The sequence below is a fragment of the Alosa sapidissima genome, chromosome 3, assembly GCF_018492685.1.
Source record: "Alosa sapidissima isolate fAloSap1 chromosome 3, fAloSap1.pri, whole genome shotgun sequence".
In the NCBI taxonomy this organism is placed as follows: Eukaryota; Metazoa; Chordata; class Actinopteri; order Clupeiformes; family Clupeidae; genus Alosa; species Alosa sapidissima.
In genome coordinates, this window is record NC_055959.1 from 19,934,395 (window position 1) to 19,949,417 (window position 15,023).

Sequence of the window (15,023 nt, forward strand, 5' to 3'; positions counted from 1 at the left end):
TTGAAGAAATTATGTGACCGATTAGTGGAGTTTTGTTGCAGACCTAGTTAATAATAATGGATGTGTGTGTGTGTGTGTTTGTTTGTTTGTTTGCAGGGACAGGGATTATGATGACATAGATGAGGAGGATCCGTTCAACCCCCAGGCCCGGCGCATGGCTGCATACAACCCCAACCGCTCTCACATCCACAGCTTCTGCAGCTACAGCAGCAGCCTGAGCAGCCAGAACAGCCTGCACCCACCCCCACAGGCTGCCACCTCCAGCGCTACCACCTCTGAATACATGTATGTGTGTGTGTCTGTCTATGTGTGTGTCTGTGTGTATGAAGCTTAAGTCGGACAGAGACTGTGAAAGTTTTTTTTCATACAATGTGGTAACTTGCACTACTCAATTCAATTGGTCCATACTCACAATCCAAAACTTACGATTGTAGTGCTCACTGTTTGTGTGTCTGATTGTGTGTTAGAACTGCTCACACCTCAAGACAGTCAACATGCTGAATATCCATTCAGATCAAATAGCTGGAAGGTTGATTGTTACCTCTTTTCTTCGGAAAAGACCAAAATCATACAGTGTATGTCCAGTCGCATGTGTGACATATTTATTGATTCACAGTAGTTGTAAGTTGAACCGCAGGGAATGGTTCTTAAGTAAAGTTAAAATCAAACCGTTTAGAATTTGAATGAAAGGAAATGAGAATAGGTATCTCACAGTTGGAACTCCACACAACAAAAATCTAATTCTCCTTGGCATGGAGGATATCAGTGCTACACAAACTCCTGGAGAGATGCCATCCAAGAGAGTTTCTTTTTCACTTGCTCTTTGATGGGTTTTTTTTTGTTCTACCTTTCTATTTATAAAAACCCAAAGGCGTTCTATTGGATTCAAATAAGGTGACATACTTGGTCAGGTCATAGTTTTTGCTTTTCTCTTCTTCAGAATATTTTGTGTGGGTTTTGGCACCGTACATTGAATTGTTATCATGCTGGAATATTCCTCCTTTTCCGAACTTCTGGAACCAGCACATACTCCCACCTCCAGGCTTCACTGTTCACTTTGACAATCAGTTCACTGTGCTAGTCTTGGCCAGGTTGTTCTGAGCGAGACAAATTTGTGTTCTCATTCACCAGGCTTCTCTTCATGTTCTTCAGCAAAGTCTAATCTTGTGGTTTTGTGTAAAAGAGCAAGCAAGGTGTTTTTTTCTTGGCACCGACCATAGAGGTAGACGTTATGCAATGCCCTTCACAGTCTGAGCTCCCACAAAAGGTCTGATTTTCCATGATAGCTGGGAAAATCACAGGGAACCCCCCCCCCCCCCCCCGATTGTGCACTGATTAGTGGTACCGTGGCTTGGTGTATACCTCCTGATTACTGCTGGATCTGTGTTTCGGCTGATTGTTTTATAGTTGCTCGTTAAAGATCATTTTATAACCATGTTCATGCAATCAGATTAATTGGAATTCGCAGCTATCATGACTTTTGTTTCAGTGATCACAGGTTCTCTAACTTAACGTTACTGTATGTGTCAGTGATCACGAGTGCATTCATTTTTGTTATGTTTCCAGAAGCCTGTTTTTCTAAAATAATATTTCTATGATACAGTACTTGATTTTGACTGATCATAAGAGTTAATACTCTACTTGTCAATTTAGAGGTATAACAATTAAGAGATACAATTTTGATAATCTGATATTCAAATGATATTGCACAGGATGGTACTCAACCTCTGTTTTATAGCCTACTGTATGTTTTTTGTTACTGTAAATGCAAGTATTTTTGTTGAAATGAGTGTTGTACATTTCTTGTGGATCACAGTGTCTTCTTGAAAACATGCATTCATATGCCTCACCCCGCTGTGTCTCCTCTGTGTTCTCAGGAATCAGTCCATGCTGTTTGGAGGGAATCCTCGATACGAAAACGTTCCTTTGATCGGGAGGGGTTCACCACCACCCTCAGTATGTTGGCTTCAGTAGTGCCTTCATCTTAACCCAAATAGTGATATTTATATTTAGCATGGCTGCAAAGTACCAGTAGTTGTACGACCCTCAACTAACTGCTGTGCAGCTCCTATTGCGTCTCAGCTGTGGTGTAACACTGCCACCTACTGGGCTTGTCTTGTCCCTATCCCTGCTATACTAAATTTTGTAGCATGTCTGGTTGTTTTCTAGTTTTTTTTTATTTCATGTTTGTTTGCTTGTCATGAATTCTACTTAGCCCAAAGGTGGGAAGGTTGTACAGAGAGGACAGTGGCAGGTCCGCCTGTGCCAGAGACAGGGCAGGCCTTCCACTGACCTGTGCCCTGAGGGCATGCATTACAAGTGGATAAAGACGTCACAGGCAGCTTTTTACTCTGTCCAATCTCTTGTTTTAATGGGATTGGATGGTTGCCCTGCATTAGTGTCACAAGTCTCTGGACCAGGGCTGACTTGAAGAGGAACATGTGTAATCCACGGGCAAGACTGCCTGTCCTCTTAGTCTTTCTCCAGGCCTGTCCAGCCCCTGTTGACCAAGGGATTACTTCCTGTGGTCAGCTTAGGCTTGGTCAACAAGTGAGGAGTTATTTATGGTCCTGGTGTGAAGTTGGCCAGCTTTCATGACTCTTGTCTAGTACCAACACGGGTGTGAAAGCTGTAGCTTGTGGATAAACTAATTTACCAGCAGTCACGCGTCATCCGTGTTTTTGCATCTAGTCAATGTTAAACAGTTGAATTAAAGAATCCCAGTGTGTATTCCAGCAAAGTTTAGGGGACTAGCCCTGTTCTGTTTTATAGATGCTATTACATTGATGTAGCATTGTCCACAGCGTCACTGATTTCAAAGCAGTTTTACTGCATTATTATGCAGAGACTGTATCATTTGCCCCATTCTTCACCTTGATTTAAAAAGCCTTAATACTATAGACTCTAACTGACTAAAAAGCACCTTTGCCATGGAATTTACTTTAATGAGAGAACGACACATGCATTTTATATCTAATTGTATTCTGTTTCTTGTCTTCTTGTTTTTACTCTTCATTTTTGGAGTTTTATCCCCAGACATTTAAAAACAGTAAGTTTGTTCACTCCTCTCCGTAATGAACCACCTCTCCTGTGTCTCACCTCGGCTTCCGTCAAGACCACCTTCACGCCTCATGGGAGACTGCTTCGTATCTCACTCTGCCCAATCACTGGCGCTTGGCCCTGTGCCCCCCCCCCCCCCCCCCCCCCAATAACAGCTTGGTTAAACCTGGTGAAATGATCATGATTGTGTGCTGCTGATGCTGGTGCTTAAGGTTGATCACCTCCAGGACATCTCATTGTCTTTGTCCCCAGGTTGCTACTGACGACCTAAAAGTACCATCAGCCTATACGCCGTGCCCTTCAACTAACCTTCTGTCATCTGCATGAACTTGTCCCTCCAAAACTTTTCTGCCTATCGCTCTCCCCAATCTCTGAATACTATTGAATTTCCTCTAGGGATCAATAAAGTATCTATCTATCTATCTATCTATCTATCTATCTATCTATGTTTTCCCTATTCAAGTCACATGTTACTGATATACTGATAACATGTGACCACAAGACCAGTGAGCCTGAGTTTTTTTTGTTAGATGTTGGCTGTGTCTGACAACATTGTGCTCCATATCTAACCATTCTCTTTTCTCCTCTCAACTCTTGATTTTAGTATTCTCCCAGTATGAGGACCACCTACCTATCTATGACTGAGGCTCAGATCAGACACTTTGGCACCGATTTCCAGATATAGAGCACGCACATCCTCTCACCGCCACCAGCCTCTCTGCTTGCTCTGCGTGTGGGGAAGACTGCTGTTCCTGATGCAAGTGGCATGACGGCAGGGTGTCATAGATGGTCCTTTATGATCCTATCTGACTGCCAGTCTGATCTCACATACTGACCATGACCAGCGGGTAGGGAGAAAGCCACATTATCAGCTCAAAGACCTGCCATAGCACCGTGTGTGAGTGTCTGATGGTGATCTACATTAAGCTGGCTTTGCCCCCGACCCCCCCCCCCACACACACACACACACACACACATTATAAACCAACACTGCACAAACAGTGGCCATACAACATATACAGGATGTAAATAAATTGGTTGTCTCCCACGGTTGAGTTGTAAGGCATTACATACCCCCAATACCTATGCAGACTTGAAAGTTTGTGTTCCTGTGGAAGAATCCTTGACGGGGGGGCTACGCCCCACCTAATTTATGCTGTAATTACGCTGTGAAAATGGCTACTGGGTTTCTGTGATCATACTGCTGATGCGGAAATGGCAGAAAATTGTTATTGTGACCGTCTGGACCTGGCTACCGCAGCATGACGACTTCCCTTATCATGCGAGTACTCAGTTCACCAAAGACTGGAGACAGATCCAATAAGCATTGGTGTGTGCAGTGTTTTTTTCCTGTATGTTCTGGTGTTGTAATACTAAGCTTGGTCACTGTGTAATTACCTTTTCTGTGTAAATCAACTAGATTGCTCTGCCAGAGGATGTTTAAAAATGTGACACTGTTAGGCACAGTGGATTTCTGAAATCAAAACTGAAAAGCATGTTTAATTGTGCCTCTGTTGTTTTGAGTGATGTCTGTTATAAAATGAAAGTTGAAACCTTTTTATATTTTAGATTATGTACATTTTGAAACCTCACAAATCTGCGTCTATTTTCCTGTTTTTGGTCGTTTTAGTGGTTCAGGCAGATATGTAATGGAACAAAATGGAAAAACACTGTTGGTAAAAGTTATGGTAAATATAAAATCCATTCAAGAATAAAATAACATCATATATCAGCCAAGTACAAAACTATTCTAGATGGCAAAAAATCTAATTCTACAGGTTACAGTGCAAGCCACATTTTCCGAAGACTCTACAGGTCTACATCAGTTAATCAGACAGTGGACACATTTTCACCTAATTTTTCAGCTGACCTCCATTTTGAGACATATTTCCCTCAAGTGCTGTTTTTTTTACTGTCAAAACTCGGGGACAATGATTGTGAGTTTTACTAAAAATATATATATAATAATAATAAACCGTTCTTTTGTAAATCTGCCACCCCTGTTCCAAGCATACCTGATTGGATTTATTAGAATTCGACTGATCTGAAGTGCTGCACACCTAGGTAATAGACTGTACAATGAGCAAGTGAATTTTAAGTTGATTGTATGTTATGGTGTGTTTTTGTAGGATGTAAAAGCACATCAGCACACACTGAAAAGGGCATGAATTAACTGAGTATGTATTTGTATAGGCCTACATCAGTGGCAGCTGGTGATAAAAAAAAATGGTGAAGTAAATTCAATATATGAGACAGATTGCCTCTGCCTCTGAACTGGTGTGCATAATGGTTAACAAACTGCATGCATGGAACAGCTTTTACTTAAAGAAATGATATGACTGCTGCTCTATCATAACGTTTGACCAACAAGTTCTGTCACTGGGTTTTCTTTCTCTACAAAACTAAAATGTGACTGCATCTCTGCCTCCTGACACTTCGAAGAATCTTAGAAAACATGTCTGAATCGCTCCAGCAATATTAACATGTCACAATAGTTAACAGTTGTGCACTGCATGACATGTCAGTCTCAATCTGCAATGCAAAAAATGCATGTAGGCCTAGGCTAGAATTTCTAGTCATTCATTTGGAAAGTAAAACACTAGACTGCCATACAGTTTTAGAGAAACATTTCCCTAAAGCAATAGATAGCCAGTCTCATAAAAACATATTAGGCTACTGAGTCATTCTCGTAAAGGGTGCCCTGGATATGAATAACTAATTTGCAATGTCAACATAAAATATGAAAGAGTTACATCGATCTATTTCAGATTTCAGCTTCAAGAGTTTGCTATTTTGCCATGTCCCCAGCATTACAATGCAACGAGTATTGTATATAGCCTAGGCCTATATATATAAAGAGAGAGAGAAAGGGTCATCCGTATAGGACTAACATAAAGGCAACAGTTTCGTTTCTCTTGATGAGAAATTTCACCTGCTGCAGTGAGTCAAGTTGTTCTTTGCTCCGATTAAGTTTAACATGTCCACCTCATGACAAAATACGCTGGCACTAGCAGTGATTTGAATAGAATATTTTCACAATATGCAGTAGCCTAACTATATCAAATTATCTTCTAGAACAAGTCTAGATAGTGGCCCAGTGACAATAAAAATCTAAACCGAAGGTGCCAATATCATTGTCCAAAAAACGGAAATTAGGCCCGAAAGGATGGACACTTCGCCTACTGTACCTGACGGTGCATTAGTGAAGACAGCAGAATGCACCTCTATGTGCCCTAGATTTTCTATGAATGAAATATTAGGCCTAATATAAAATCTACAGTAGCCTATTTCATCCGTAATAAGGAAGGAATAACAATTGCGAATAAAACAGCTGATCCAATTCTCCCAATTTAAAAAAAAGTGTGAGTTTCTTAAAACAAATGGTTTACCTAAAATATTCTATTTACTCACAATGTAAAACAAATATCCTGCTTTTAGAAAGGGACTTAATATCCTTTAAAAAAAATAATCTCAAATGACCATATTCATGGTAGGCCTAATGTAGCCTATGTCTATGAGTGGACAGATGTCATGCTTTAGTTAGCCTAGCTGCTAGAAGTCTACCCTCTGAATATTGTCCCATAATCATCATAATCATTAAAATCATAATAGGTGTGGGAGCTGAGCTCAGCTAATATTTCTAGGCTACAACTTGAATGTCTGCTAGCCTATGTAGCCTATTTATGATTAAAACAAAAAAAATAAGACCATGGCAAATTTGAGGGCTGAAAAGCTAGGCTACTCTCTGATGATACTGACCCATAACGATTGTCTGACTCGGAGTGCACACAGCTCTTTTTTTAGATTTCTGTCTCATATTGACAAGTTAGATTTCTTTCGAAAGGTGGCAGCACAGGACAACAAATTCTGCCTCTGTTAGCAGTTAGCCTTCCGATTTAATCTCAGCTACGTTACCGTTAACTCTGGTAGCTCCGGTGGTATTGCTGATGTTAGCGGGAAATTAAGCACATGCTGATTTACTGGAACGCTAACGTATAGATTGATTGAATTAAAAATTAAGCCTAAACCTAATTGAAGTACATGAAAATATATCATCTGATTCTGTTGGTAAGGGATAACGTTATTAAGATGCCGTTTGTAGTAGCTGCTAGCTAGCTTTTACTTCAACAACAAACCTACCTAGGTTGGCTAGCTAGGTTAGCTAGCTAGCTGCTAATCAGCAGCTGAGTGGCGGGGATGTGGCTTCGTAATGGGAAACGTTTTCGGAAGAAAGGGACGCCCCAGTCGAGTCACCGATCAAGACCGAGCGGTTTTGGTAAGTCATTATGATTGCCGAAATGTGCCTGTGTCTGTAAGCTTACCTTTCAACCCACTGTTGACATGTAGCTATGACTCAACATGGTTAACGTTAACCGTTAATAGTAATGATGTTATTAGCCCAACAGCTAGCTAACCTACTAGCTTGCCAAAGTGATTATTAGCAAAGTTACCAGAGCTACAGTAAGCATGTCTGCTTCAAGGTATTCATTTCACTTGTTTAGGAAAGACGGCAGGTGGTGTTTTTCACATGCTTTATGAAATAAATAACGTTGGTGAGAAATCACGTGCAAGTAACATGTTGTTGGTTGTGTTAGCGGTACATGGCCAACACAGCAAAGTCGACAGGTCCATAGAAACGTAAACACAGCACATGCCCAGGGCTTTGCTTAGCTTGCATGTTTACTATTGACCTGCAGAGGTAGTATGCCTAGAGATGACTGTTGTATTTTTAATGAGGTCATCCAGGTTGCTTAGCTGTCATACATGGTGTCTACTAAGGTATTAGTTGATGAAGAGAAACTGAATAATTTTTCCTTGTTTACAGTCTGACAAAGTTTTTTGGGTTACAGCAACTAAAACAGCAAAGGGATAAGCTGAGGCAGTATCAGAAGAGGATTACTCTTCAGCTGGAGAAAGAGAGATCTCTAGCTAAGCAGCTCCTGAAGGATGGAAAGAAAGAGTAAGGACAAGTACTTTATGATTATACACATGACAGTATTATACACATGCTGCCTGTAGAGGACTGAAGATTTCAACTACCCTCAACAAGAAATTCCATGGTTTACGACACCTTTGCAGTCTACTACATTAATCAGCAACTATCTATCCCTATGTTAATGTTTCAATTAGACATTTGATTTGAAGGAGACACGCACCTTATTGGAATATGTGCTATGTGTAACTCATCTAGGTTGTCATTGTTAGTGTGTGTCTACCATAGACTGTATTAAAAGTATTGAGTCAGAAAGAATGTTAATTCTGTCAACCTCGAAGGTCATTATAATGAAAGTGTTGGTAAAACCAAAAGCAAAAGTAAACACTACTGACGTTTCACTACTGACAAGGCCAACAATGACAAGTTTTGAACTCCATAATTAAAGATCCTCATGGAGCTACACTTGTGTCTGCACAAAATCACATTCACATGCACAGCCAGTGTCTTGCTTTCCTCTTCTTCCTGGTCTATGACCTACAGTAGCAGCATCTCACTTGGTCCCTATAATTGATTAGTTGCATTCTAATTTTAAGACAACAGACAGTGAATGGATTAATAGGACACAACAATATTGAAGGATACACATTTCAGCATACTTAATGACCACCATTTGGTAATTAATCTATTATTGTTGTTGTTGTCCAGGAGGGCCCTTCTTTTGCTCAAGAAGAAGCGTTACCAGGACCAGTTACTAGACAAGACTGAGAATCAGATAGGCAATCTGGAGCGCATGGTGAGGAGACACAACTATTGAGTTAATGCGTGTCAGTCGCTGTACCTGTTTAGAATAAACACCTATTGTTTTTCCTATGTTGGCTTGTTTAACTGTGCTTATGTCTAATGCCTTCTTAGTGATGATCCCAGCTTGTTTTTCTCATTGTTTTGTCTAGGTGCAAGACATTGAATTTGCTCAGATTGAAATGAAAGTCATTGAGGGACTGAAGACTGGAAATGAATGCCTCAAGAAGATGCACGAGGTACAGTTCCTTTGTCCTTTCTCGCTCTGTTTTTTAGTGTTTCAGGATGTGTCGACCTCATATGCTCTGTGGGGTTAAAAAGTGCCCAGGGTGTTATTCTCCCTTCTTCTATTTTATGAGCTAGAGCTCCCTATTGTTTGGAGATTAAAGTATTAAGAAGTAAATCCCAGGAAGCAGCAGTGCTGCTGTGCTCAGATACTGTGTTCCATTTCTGCAAAAGTTGTTTTCTCACACACCTGCCTGGCCATTTACTCTGCAAAGACATTCATCTGAAAGTGACAGCATGTAATTGAGCTAACTGCAGATTTGAAAGGAAACCTCTGCGTTTCTCCCTTCCCTTTTCTGTGTGTTGGCCGATCCGTCGTTGACACTCACTTTCAACTGACAATCAGAATTTCCAGTTTCTGATTGTTTTAACCACCAGTGTAATTGATGAAAGGCTTTTGATAAAAAATAAAAACAAAGTTGTGAAGGGAAATCACTGTTGCCATCCATCCTATCCAATCCTACCAAGTCTGTTAGGGCTCATGTTCACAATTAAATAGTCTTTGGAAAAATAGCAAGATATTGTGATTTTAGTGCAGCCGGGGCCTACTGGTTATGGCTTTGGGCTTGAAACCGAAGGAAAACAGTTAATTAATCCATCTGTGTAGATTGTGTGAACAGTGAATGTGTTATACTCTTTTCCTTTAGGTCATGTCCATTGAGGAGGTGGAGAGAATTCTCGATGAGACCCAAGAGGGCATAGAGTATCAGAAGGTGAACCTTTCTTTTAGTCTTTTTAAAATCACCCGTTATCAGTTATGAGCTTGCCATTTGAACGACTGTGTAAGGGCTAAGCTAATGTTTACCCACAGTCTATCCCTTGTCAGTGCCCCTTATCAATCCATATGAAGTTGTGTAGCGACTTTCATTGTCCATGTCTTATCCCCTCTGCTAAGTAATGCATCCATGTGAGCCAAAGTTATGCATCCATGTGAGCAAAGAACTGCACAATTACCTGCTTGTTTAGAAGAAAAGAGTTCAGAGTGCCTTAGAATAAAATGCACCTTTGTAGAGGGTGTACAGCAACAAGTGCTGTACCTATTGCTTTGTATTAATGAATCTCTAGCATTCCCTTTCAAATACCCTGGCAGCCCAAACACTAGAAGGTGTTGTTTTGCTAAGTCGCTTTGGGTAAAGCATGCACGCTGACTGATCTAAATAATCTTGTAGCAAATCGACGAGCTATTGGCAGGCTCTCTGAGCCAAGAGGACGAGGAGGCTGTGCTACAGGAGCTGGAGGCCATTACTCAGGTGAGCTCACCTGCCCATCACAGACACGAGGCTAGGCCTATTAATGCCCTTAACTTAAAAGTCGAAATTGATCACCGCATACTGCGTTTACTGGCTTGATTTAGAGCTAACAGCTTGTTTCGTCTGCCAGCTTCTTAGGTCTGCTTCACAAAATTGTATGAGCACTGATGGGTGCAATAAACATATCCAGAGCACCATGGCCCATATTACATCGCTCAGTTTTAATTTAAATGCTTTCATTATTCAAAACTTCTAACATTTTAAATCAGATAATTAGTATTTCCTAGTGCCTTCCAAAGTAGTTTGTAAAATCTGACCGTTTAATTTACAGCTGTTTCCAGACTACATTTTATCGTGACAAGTGTGCTTATGGTGATCATGCTGAACTAGAATGCAAAGTTATTGTGACACCTTGAGTTATGAATGAAATACTGTTGTGATTGTTCCTGTCTTTCCATATCTGAGAAGGGAGAAGAAGTTGAGCTTCCAGAAGTACCTGCAGAACCCTTGCCAGAGGTCCCGCAGCCAGAGCCAGGTCTGTTGTTTTGTTGATCCTGCCTCCTATAACTCTGTAGCAGTGCGCGCACAACCTTGGCATCTTCTTGCAGGGGTGTAGCCTCATTGTGTCGTGTTTCTTTGTCATCTCCAGAGACAACGCCATCAAGAAGCCACGCTGACAGAGAGATGCTGGCTGCTTAGGTGATCAAGGTGCCATCCTCTGTGCCGCTTACATCAACACGGACCAATTCCCCTTGACACTTTACCTAGTAATAAAAGTACCGTAGTTGGTAATGTCGAGAAGATCAAGGCAGGCACGTCTGCATATGATTGGCAGCATTCAGGTTAACACACATGCAGATGTCGGCAGCAGCTTTTGTATCTGCACATTCATATGCATAGGACAAATGGTTACGACTTCTAAATCCCCCTTTTTGCTGTGTTACCCCCATGCCATTCAGTACTGTCAGTTCATTGCATTTCACATTAAGAGGTGTTTAGATTTGCCAGTGCAGTGTTTGATAAAGGAACTGTGCAGTATTATAAGTAAATGAAGTGCAGCAGGCGAGCTGTTTTTTGGTTTGACCTAATGAGCCATGAGTCATTGTATAATGAGTTTTTAATCTTTTGTTTATGTGAAGGTTTTTATCCACATGTAATATATTGGCGAAATCATGATTGTGACATAACTCCCAATACAATTTCATCAAAGTTCATCAATCATTATCAGAAACATTTTAACCTTTTTCATGTCAATGCTGCCACTAGCATGTTTTGTAACACAATGAAATCTACTCTTGAATTTCCCTCTCAACCTAATTGAAAGAACAGAAGACTGAAGTGGCAGAATAATTGCATCAGATGAGTGTAATAGTTCCTTTGCTTTACAGTTACGTTTTTGTAAAATAAAGTAATTAATTTCTAACAACCCAGTTTGAGCAGCTGTTGAAGTGATATTGCATCTGCACTTACTGCAGATGTCCACAAGAGGGATGTAGCACCAATTTTTGGATGGAGGATGGTGATACAGGTAACCTAACGCATTCCCAAACAGGTGTTCCCTGCCTGGCTGCTCTAATTGCACTCCTGGATGGATGGACCTTTTGATGAAGAGTTTTATGAGTTCTATTGTATAAATGCAGCCACAACAAAGGCATGGTTTATTGGCCTCTGAAGAACATTTGGACTTTAATTAGTATGGGTAATGAGGCTTACGTTAATTATCTAGGAAAGGATGGCCCTCACAAAATGGTAACGTGTCCACAGTGTGAAAATGAGAATCAGCATATGTTTATGATCTGTTTGTGCCATTAACTGATGAAGTGTTTGTAGCACAGCTCTGCCATCTTGTATTAGACGGGACTTTAACTTTTGTTAAAAAGATCCGCTGTATTTGGATGCAGGCAAACAAGTGGACCTCCATCTCAGCATCTGTTGGCCTGTTGTTCATTTACAGCAAGGGACACTGAAGTGGTATTTTACCACTGTGTTTTAGTGGACCATCTCCAGGCAGGCACTGCCCACCTGTCTGGCTCGCACACAGAACAGTCGCTCTCGGTTCTCACTAATGTAGGCGCAGGGTAATGTTCCACCCACAAGCCTTTGTGTGCTGTGCCTCTGCCAAGATCAGTGACTGTGCAGGAGAGCAGTACATTTAACAGGATTTCAGAACATCAGTGAGTTGCTGTGCAGTATTTGATGAAGGTTTGCAAACTGCACTTTCTTGCTGTCAAAACATAAAGGCCAATAGGCTACCTCAAAGTTTTGAATTATGGGGTTGAAACTAGGGTTTGAAAACACTATCATATATGCAGTGAAATGTGACTAGGAAATATCTGTATTTCACGCTGTTTTGTTGTCTAGACTTTAGAACATAATGCATTGATTATGTTTCTATAGAAAACTGGTTGCTTTTGGAATGAAATACAAATGATTGTGCACAGGAACTCCTATGGGCCTATTTAAATGTCTAAACAGAAGTCGATGATTTCTATCTGGTTTTGAAAGATCGCTTCCCTTGCGCAGGTGTAGGAGGATCGATGGGTGGAGAATTGGGCGGTGTTTCAGCGGTTGGAGGTGGATCCTTGTTGCATTAAGAGAGCTGTACGTTTAGATTACGCTTCAGCGATCGGCAGACTCTCCACCTATTTGCGCCTGTCTTGTAGGGGTTGGTGAGTGGCATCGACAGCAGTTGCCTTATTGCCGTGTCTTTACAGGAGCACTCGCAGCTGAATCGCATCACACCCCTTTTTTCACCAAACAGTGACTGTTGGATAAACACTCCCGCACAAGGACAATAGCACAGTTTATGGTTTTGATAGAAGATTCCAAGATGTCTCGTACAGACGAGGTCCACCGTATAACGGAGAATGTATACAAGGTAAAGTATTTGAACTGCCCAAACAAGTTTTTGTTTGCAGTCTATTGCATTAGATTTCGAATCATTTGACATGTTAGATTTTATAAATCATGATAGTTTGACTCGATTCTGAGCGCACAATTGAGGGGGTGTACCTGGTTGTCTAATGAAATCTGGCACTCCCAGAATGTAAGACAACCATAGGCTATGTTGCATCCATGTAGGTCATAGCTTCACTGTAGTGCTCGTAGTCCTGGAATTTTAATGATTGTATAGCTTTTGAATGTTTTATATTGTTTCATCAAAGGCTATGGTTTTGGGGAAATTATATCTCACGCTACGACGATTTATTTACAAATTAGGTGTGTGGCGCACCGGTGTTTGAATAGGGATTTTGTTGGCTGTCTACTTTGTCGTGGCATGTAGTTTGCGAAGTTGAGTCATTGTTTGCAGAAGTGTCTTTCCGCGTCTGCCTGCGTAGATCAATGAAAGAGCGATAGGGCCGCTCTGTGTGATTCACGGATACGCACACAACTTGCGCCTTTGCACGGCTAGATTGACGATACACCAGTCATGTCGAGCAGCACTCAGTTGCTAAAGAATAGAAGCGTAGGCCTACAACTCTTGGCATTTGCACTTGGGAATTGAGGGACATTCCAGGGTGTGTTCTTTAGAAGAGGTCGGGCGGCTGTGTCGCAACAGGTATATCTGAAGTTTGGCTAAGACACTGTAACAATTTAACCCCCCTGTAGCACCTTAGGTCTGCATCGTTGACGTAGTGAGAGCTGAGGCTGTGATGAGAAAAGGATACAATCAAATTAACTGAGTGTAATTGCAATTGAATCAAACTCCATGTTTGGTGACCGCATCATGTGCTGACCATTACCCAATACCCATGCCATCATAATGCTGACACAGTGGTCTATTTAAACCTTTGAATCCATGACAACATTGTCAATTATCCCTGTTCTCCAACCCACAGATCAATATATCAGCAACATCAGTAACTCACACCAACAGGTCACAGTATTGTCCTATTTTGGCCTTCATGGCAACCCAAAGGCTCACAGATCACAGAGTAATGATGACTGACACAAGTGAGTGAGTGGATTTTGGAGCTCAGGTACACTCTTGCTCGCCCAATGGTCCAGAGTGGTGCAGCATGACATGATGGGAGCAGACAGCCATGGCATGATAACCCTACTGTTGATTTGACTGTCACCACCAGTCAAATGACATCAGTGTGTGACTGACACTCTGGGAGACACGTCCCTTCAAATGAATTTGTGATTATACACTATTAAGGGGCTACCAATGTTTAGCTTACAAAGAGAGAGAGCGTGTTTTTATATATATATATATATATATATATATATATATATATATATATAAATATATATATATATATATATATATATAAACATATATATATATTGTGTGTGTGTGTGTGTCAAGGCTGTTGGAAGTGAGGGCAGACGTGGTGAGTACATCCGAGCGGAGGTGATGAGCTGGTCAAACAGCTGCTTTCTAATGGCAGGAGTAGAGGTTGCCAACTGCAGTGCTGTGACTCAGACAGACTGCAGAGGTGTGTATGTGCCTGTATATGTGCACTCACAGGAGGTGTGTGGGTGTATGAGAATGTGGAGCAGCTGAGGGTGTGCACACCTGAGGGAAGGATGTGTAGTTTTCCAGAGGCACACCTTGCTCCCAGGCACGGACTACTCCTCATCCCTGCGTGCGGCTGTAAGCAAAATATAGACTCTTTATTCCTATCTCTATCACTGTCACTGTCAGTATCCTCTAGCGTGTGGATCAACAGGCTCCCTCTGATCTGGTC

The 15,023-nt window shown here is 41.3% G+C and overlaps 2 protein-coding genes across 5 annotated transcripts in view; both read left to right on the forward strand.

Moving 5' to 3' along the window:
* ttyh2l (tweety homolog 2, like) overlaps positions 1-5,057 on the forward strand; it is a 29,576-nt gene extending 24,519 nt beyond the window's left edge. For 2 of the 3 annotated variants that reach the window (XM_042086067.1, XM_042086070.1), the window contains 3 exons: positions 97-285; positions 1,878-1,956; positions 3,665-5,057. In XM_042086067.1, coding sequence (XP_041942001.1) covers positions 97-285; positions 1,878-1,956; positions 3,665-3,745 — 349 coding nt within the window. In that variant the 3' untranslated portion in view covers positions 3,746-5,057. Of the gene's footprint in view, positions 1-96; positions 286-1,877; positions 1,957-3,024; positions 3,050-3,664 lie in introns of all 3 variants that reach the window. The other variant, XM_042086069.1, reaches the window with a different exon arrangement.
* A 1,642-nt stretch (positions 5,058-6,699) lies between these two features.
* Positions 6,700-11,755, forward strand: LOC121705223 (charged multivesicular body protein 6-like). Of its 2 annotated transcripts, XR_006030735.1 has the most exons (9): positions 6,700-7,336; positions 7,911-8,020; positions 8,702-8,789; positions 8,947-9,033; positions 9,727-9,792; positions 10,249-10,329; positions 10,798-10,864; positions 10,979-11,145; positions 11,201-11,755. XR_006030735.1 is itself a non-coding variant. In XM_042086089.1 (8 exons), the coding sequence occupies exons 1-8, from the start codon at positions 7,271-7,273 to the stop codon at positions 11,026-11,028; spliced, it is 615 nt and encodes a 204-aa protein (XP_041942023.1). In that variant the 5' UTR covers positions 6,700-7,270; the 3' UTR covers positions 11,029-11,755. The 2 variants fall into 2 exon arrangements, 1 of the variants encoding a protein (XP_041942023.1); XM_042086089.1 differs by having other exon boundaries at positions 10,979-11,755.
* The last annotated feature ends 3,268 nt before the right edge of the window (positions 11,756-15,023 follow it).

Bases quoted from the DNA above. Each gene is read 5' to 3' on its own strand.
- LOC121705223 (XM_042086089.1), top strand. From the start codon at position 7,271: ATGGGAAACGTTTTCGGAAGAAAGGGACGCCCCAGTCGAGTCACCGAT. The intron at 7,337-7,910 runs GTAAGTCATTAT...TTTGGGTTACAG, and splicing joins ATCAAGACCGAGCGGTTTTG to CAACTAAAACAGCAAAGGGA. The intron at 10,865-10,978 runs GTCTGTTGTTTT...TGTCATCTCCAG, and splicing joins GGTCCCGCAGCCAGAGCCAG to AGACAACGCCATCAAGAAGC.